This window comes from Pseudomyrmex gracilis, unplaced genomic scaffold (assembly GCF_002006095.1).
Source record: "Pseudomyrmex gracilis isolate BER0280 unplaced genomic scaffold, ASM200609v1 scaffold_1235, whole genome shotgun sequence".
NCBI lineage: Eukaryota > Metazoa > Arthropoda > Insecta > Hymenoptera > Formicidae > Pseudomyrmex > Pseudomyrmex gracilis.
Window position 1 is genome coordinate 22,151 of NW_018021819.1, and position 6,345 is coordinate 28,495.

The following is a 6,345-nucleotide window of genomic DNA, read 5'->3' on the forward strand; positions in this document are numbered from 1 at the left end:
GCAAGGCGCGTTCCATATTATAGTTCAGTGTACACAACACATGTACACGTTTAGTATATGTAACCTATCTTGTTACATATACGATTGCAGCGTAGTTATGCATACATTTATAAAAAGAACTTTATTTACACCTAGGACGATGAGTTGCGATTAGTAGAGATAGTAGTAGAGGATTATTTCTAAAATAAAACGATGCATCCTTGAGGAAACTTCATTACACGGAAAGTATGGTGAGTATATACTTATATATACAGAGTGTCCCACAACTCACGACTTTAAATTAAATGACGTATTCCTGAGATCATTTTGAGACGAAATTTCTAATGCCATATTGTCGAGACTACAATACTTTTTGAATTATAAGCATTTAAAAGTGACCTATCTGGTGGTCTGTTTTTCGCGCGCTCAGGTACGGCGCATTGTACATAACAGTGTTCTTGTTTCGATATACTTAATATTTTGATAATTATGCAAGTTTTCAAAAAATGTTTTTTATTGGATTATAGTTACATAAACATAATATTAATGCATTAAGTGTATGTAATGCGTATGTAAATGTAAACAGTTTCATCAAATTCTTGTAGAATTTTAATCACGTGTTTGACGAGCTGTCAAAGTTATAGTATGAAACTAGCGTATGCTGTATTGATTTTTTTGGTTTGTAGTAAAGTTGCTGCAATCAATAAATTTCAATATACTCGAGAAATTAATAACATTTCTATTTATTACATTTATTTAATTTTATACAATATAAAAAATATTTTTTCAATTAATAACGAACAAGTCTTAATAATAATGTTATTCTATTAAAATAGTGGTTACTGTTATTTTATTTACAATTAAAATGTGTACATACTTATTATTATTTGATTTAATATTAATGTTTAAGACTTGTGTGTTTGTTATTAATTAAAAAAATATTTTCTATTGTATAAAATTAAATAAATGTAATAAATAGAAATGTTATTAATTTCTCGAGTATATTGAAATTTATTGATTGCAGCAACTTTACTACAAACCAAAAAAATCAATACAGCATACGCTAGTTTCATACTATAACTTTGACAGCTCGTCAAACACGTGATTAAAATTCTACAAGAATTTGATGAAACTGTTTACATTTACATACGCATTACATACACTTAATGCATTAATATTATGTTTATGTAACTATAATCCAATAAAAAACATTTTTTGAGAAAACTTGCATAATTATCAAAATATTAAGTATATCGAAACAAGAACACTGTTATGTACAATGCGCCGTACCTGAGCGCGCAAAAAACAAACCACCAGATAGGTCACTTTTAAACGCTTATAATTCAAAAAGTATTGTAGTCTCGACAATATGGCATTTGAAGTTTCGTCTCAAAATGATCTCAGGAATACGTCATTTACTTTAAAGTTGTGAGTTGTGGGATACCCTGTATATATAAGTATATACTCACCATACTTTCCGTGTAATAAAGTTTCCTCAAGGATGCATCGTTTTATTTTAGAAATAATGCTTTACTACTATTTCTACTAATCGCAACTCACCGTCCTAGGTATAAATAAACTTCTTTTTCTGGAAACCCTTCCTTTGGTCTCACATTCTCGAATTCAACATGCCATAGCTGCGGATTCTCTCCCAAGTCCCAATGAACCGTTACAATTGGGACCACTTTTGTATATGTCACGAGAAGTTCGATCTTCTTACTCTTACTTCGTGGGTCAAGTTATGTTTCAAATGGCGTCCAACTGTAAAAAAATATTTCCTTAAGCGGATTCCCTCCCAATGAACCGTAAAAATCGGGACCACTCTTTCCATTCGCGCGCTATCAAGTTCGATCTCCTTACTCTTACTTCGTGATGAGCCATATGAGCCAGTGTTTTTTGTTTACAGATCAGTAATATGGCATGCTGGATATGTGGATGCGAGACAAAAAGAGAGAAACATGTTTCCAGAAAAAGCCCCAAGGAGAGGATTTATCTTTTTATTTCAAGAATAATCCTCTACTAATACTTAGTAATTGCATACTCACTGTTCTAAATGTAAAAAGGCTTCTTTTTCTAAAAACATGTTTCCCTCCTTTAATCTCGCATTCACGTATTCAGCATGCCATATTTCTGATCTGTAAACAAAAAACACCGGCTCATCACGAAGTAAGAGATCGAAGAGTAAGGAGATCGAAACTCTGTGATACAAAAGTAATCCTGATTGTGATCCCTAATTAGAGATCCGCTTTTTCTATTTGCATGCTATCAAGTTCGATCTCCTTACTCTTACTTCGTGTGTATTCTTACCTGATATGCTACAAGCTGACAGGTAAGGTTACAAGTTGCAAATGGCGTCCACCTGTAAGAAACGATTTTCTTTGGCGGATTCTCTCTCAATTAGGCGTCAGAATCGGGACCACTTTCTCCATTCGCGCGCTATGAAGTTCGATCTCCTTACTCTTACTTCGTGTGTATTCTTACCTGATATGCTACAAGCTGACAGGTAAGGTTACAAGTTGCAAATGGCGTCCACCTGTAAGAAACGATTTTCTTTGGCGGATTCTCTCTCAATTAGGCGTCAGAATCGGGATCACTTTTTAACACGAAGTTCGTTCTCCTTAAGGTCGAAGCTTTTGCAAACTTTTGCATAATGCATAACGCATAAGACATAAGAGAATTAACCAATCAAAGCTTTCTAGAACAAGAAATAGGGATAAAAACGAAAAGCTAGATTGGTTAATTTTCTTATGTTTTATGCGTTATGCGTTATGCAAAAGTCTGTGCTTCGGTCTTTACTCTTACTTCGTGGTCTTGTTTAAACAATCCTACTTGCAAATAAAGCACTTAAATGTGGCACGGACCTCACGCAGCGCGCGCACTCTTCATTTGCGCGTATACTTGCAGCGAGAGACTATCATGCTTCTTGATTTAGCGTAGTTTTGGAGTCTCTTAGCAAACGACTGAAGACACTTAGATCGGCTAGCTATCGATGCTAGAAAGTTTCAGAGAAAAAAAGTGACACGATCACTTTCCAAGACTTTCAGCCAAATGTGGTGTAACGGCTGCAATCATCGGAATTTGTAGCACAGCTCCCCTGGAAAGTTCCATCTCGTCAAATTTTAACTGTCAGCATGAATTGCGGTTTTTAGAGAACTTTCTAGAAAAGTGCAAATTCCGCGAATCCTCATCGATTTTTCGATAAAAACAGATGTTGTTTATTTGTAATTGGTTGCCACCGCGCAACTGGGCGCCTCGCAGTTGGTCTAGCGTGTAGCGCAGCTAAAAGCTGCTCGCGCTCACGTTGATTGGCGAGCGCTTGGCTACGCCTTGTGTTATTCTGCGCCGCGCTAGAATTTGACATGTTTGACACTACGCACGTGCCTTTAGTCGCATCTCAAATATAAAGAAAATACAGGGTGTCCCACCTAACTTGAGCATCCTAAATATCTCGCTTATTTTTTATGATAGAAGGGTGCTGAAAAGGATCATTATTTAGTTCGAAGAGACAAATGCAGTAATGACCAAAAAAGTTCTTTCGAGGTCATATTTTTTAGGATTTCAATGTCAGTGTCATTTTTTTTATCAGAAAGTATATATTTTTATCCGCGTGATATGATTGGCAAGGTCAAGACAAATTCAACGATCTGCAATACTATAACTTTCACGTGACCTTGAGTCTAAAAAATTTAGACAAATTATAAAAGAAATAATTAGTGAAATAACTACGACAAGGGAATTATCAATGAAAACTTTATCGTAACAAATGCTCAAAATGATGTCTATACAGTTTAGTCAGATTGACATCAATACAGTTACAAACTAGATTATTAGAAGAGAGGAAGAAAAACGTTTTTAATTATTATTATTCACCAATAAAGAAGTATTATAAGTAATGTTTTATAAATAAGCATACTTAATCTAGAAGAACGTATAATTTTAATAAAACTAATTGTAATAAAACTAAACCAGAAATTATTTATCTTATGATTTTTTGTGTGTAGCAATCAATTTGTATTGTAGCAATCAAAAACCATGTAGCAATCAATTCTGGTTATGAGTCAGATGTCAAATTTTCACGATCACTTTAAATACTAAATATATTTTTTTTCTGAGATGTATAAGATTATTATTTTTTTCTTTAGAAGTAAAGAGTCATTAAACAATGTACATAATGTGTGTAATATTATATACTATTACATAATATTGCACACATTATGTATATTGTGTTTTATTTTTTGGTAATTTATAAAAAAGTAATATCTCTTGCCTTTTTTTCAGATGTCAATTGCATGATACTTTTATTATATTTTATATTGAATATTTGCAATATGAAGTAAAGATATTTACACAAGTTTGCAATATATTTGAAAAATGGATATCCATATCTATATTGTTGTAACTTTTCAGGAATATGTGAATTTCAAAAACAATAGTCCTGCGATGTTTCAGCAATTTTTCGTGCTATAGAAAAGTAGTATTATAGTACGTACTTATTTCATGATTGTAGATGTCATACGTTCTGCCATACCACGTTGATAAACAAGCTATGATCAAAGTATGTGTACCGTCTGGCAATTTTTCGTGAATGTATTCGTTGGGATTTGCCCATTGCCAGCTACTGGGTGCCACAAGAATGTCACCACCTCTACACATAAGGTATCATAACAATTAAATATATATACATATATATATATTTTTTTTTGACTATTATTATTGAACTTAATGAGAAAGCAAAAAATTAATTATATTAAAAAATAATAAGAGATCTTTTTTTATTTTTTAGTTATTCATTTGTTTGATTTATAAGTTAAGAAAGAAATGAAAATACTGATAATTACATAATTTTTTTGTATAGAAAATTACAAAGATATTTAACACTGTGTGTGTGTGTGTCTGCGTGTGCGTGCGTGCGCGCGTGCGTGCGCGTGCGTGTGTGCGTGTGCGTGTACGTGTGTGTGTGTGTGTGTGTGTGTGTGTGTGTGTGTGTGTACATGTTATATATTGTTAATATATGACATGTTAATACCGACATAAGCCTTGGAGAAACTTCACATCCCATACAGGTTTTCCAGTGATGACATAATAAGACATCGTTTTTGAATCACCAATAGATGTAAAATACGTTTTTCCGGAAGCAATTGCAAGTTTTACTGTAAAAAAATATGTGATTAAAATATTTTAAAAAATTATGGTTTCTTTACATATTTTATCATTTATTTTTACAATATAAATATACGCAAAATCTTATTTCACATTTTTTATAAATAATTAACAATTCAACACTTTAACGGATTTAAACCTTTGAGCGTTACTCCAACTTCAGTGTCATATGTTCCAAAATGTTTCTGTATAATACAAGCAGTCTGTATCGCTTCTATTGCTATGTCACGCATGAGCATTCCTTCTTGACGTTTCCACATTACGATAAACGCGTCACCGGAAAATTTTAAAACATCGCCGTTATGCGATAGAATCTCCTGCACCATTAATCCGATATAACTATTTAGAATTTCCGATAATTTTGATGGACCTCCTAAACCTATTTTTGTGTACTTTTCCGTGAGATCTGTGAAGCCTGGATGTAATTAAAATTACGTAACAATTCAATTGTACAATCATAAAAAATAAGAAAATAAATAAATGGTTGAATGATCTAACCTGACACGTCACCAAGCATTAATGTAGTGTGATATTCTCTAGTTTCGTAATCGTCAAAATGATCGAGAATTTCATCAGGACACATAGACGCAAATATTTTTGTATGCTCTTCTACTCGAATCGAAGACGTATTATAGATTGGTGATCGATTACCTGCATTTTTACCGTGTCTTAAAGATTTTGTTATTTATGATAAAATACACACTAATATATTTTTTTGGTTTTTGTATAATGTCGAAATCAGTAGTAACATGTTAAATTCCATGTTACACATAAAATATGTACACACATATTATTATTTAATTCACCTTCTGTTAGTAAATTTTGTACGTTTAGTAACATATCTATCGTTCTGTTTTTTGTATTATGATATAATATTTCTTAATGCTTTTCTAAATATTAATTGTATTGTTAATTATTAACATAATTCTTTTAATTCTAGCATCTAGAATTAAAATAAACAAAACACTGTTTAAACAAATACGTATTGAAAGCAGTGTTGCAAACTCTAACCGGCTAGCACCGATAGCATCGAGGTAGTGGGAGCAGCGTTGCCAACTTAAAATTTTGAAAATCCGTAGAGGAGGATTCAAATTTCCGTAATGTTTGTGGATTTAGAAATCTTAAATTTTTAAGTTGTTCCTTTTCTTCGAAAGGGAACCTTTTCTTTATTTGTTTTGCACTTTCTAAATAGAAATCTAGACATTT

At 32.4% G+C, this 6,345-nt stretch overlaps 1 protein-coding gene across 1 annotated transcript; it reads right to left on the reverse strand.

Moving 5' to 3' along the window:
- Positions 1–4,469: 4,469 nt before the first annotated feature.
- LOC109861989 (adenylate cyclase type 10-like) lies at positions 4,470–6,060 on the reverse strand (the record flags this gene model as incomplete). The annotated part of the gene is made up of 5 exons (XM_020441869.1): positions 5,946–6,060; positions 5,638–5,790; positions 5,279–5,554; positions 5,006–5,129; positions 4,470–4,624 (listed from the first exon to the last, which is right to left on the reverse strand). Coding segments are annotated over exons 1-5 (742 nt in total), but the record flags the coding sequence as incomplete, so codon positions are not given.
- Positions 6,061–6,345: the final 285 nt, after the last annotated feature.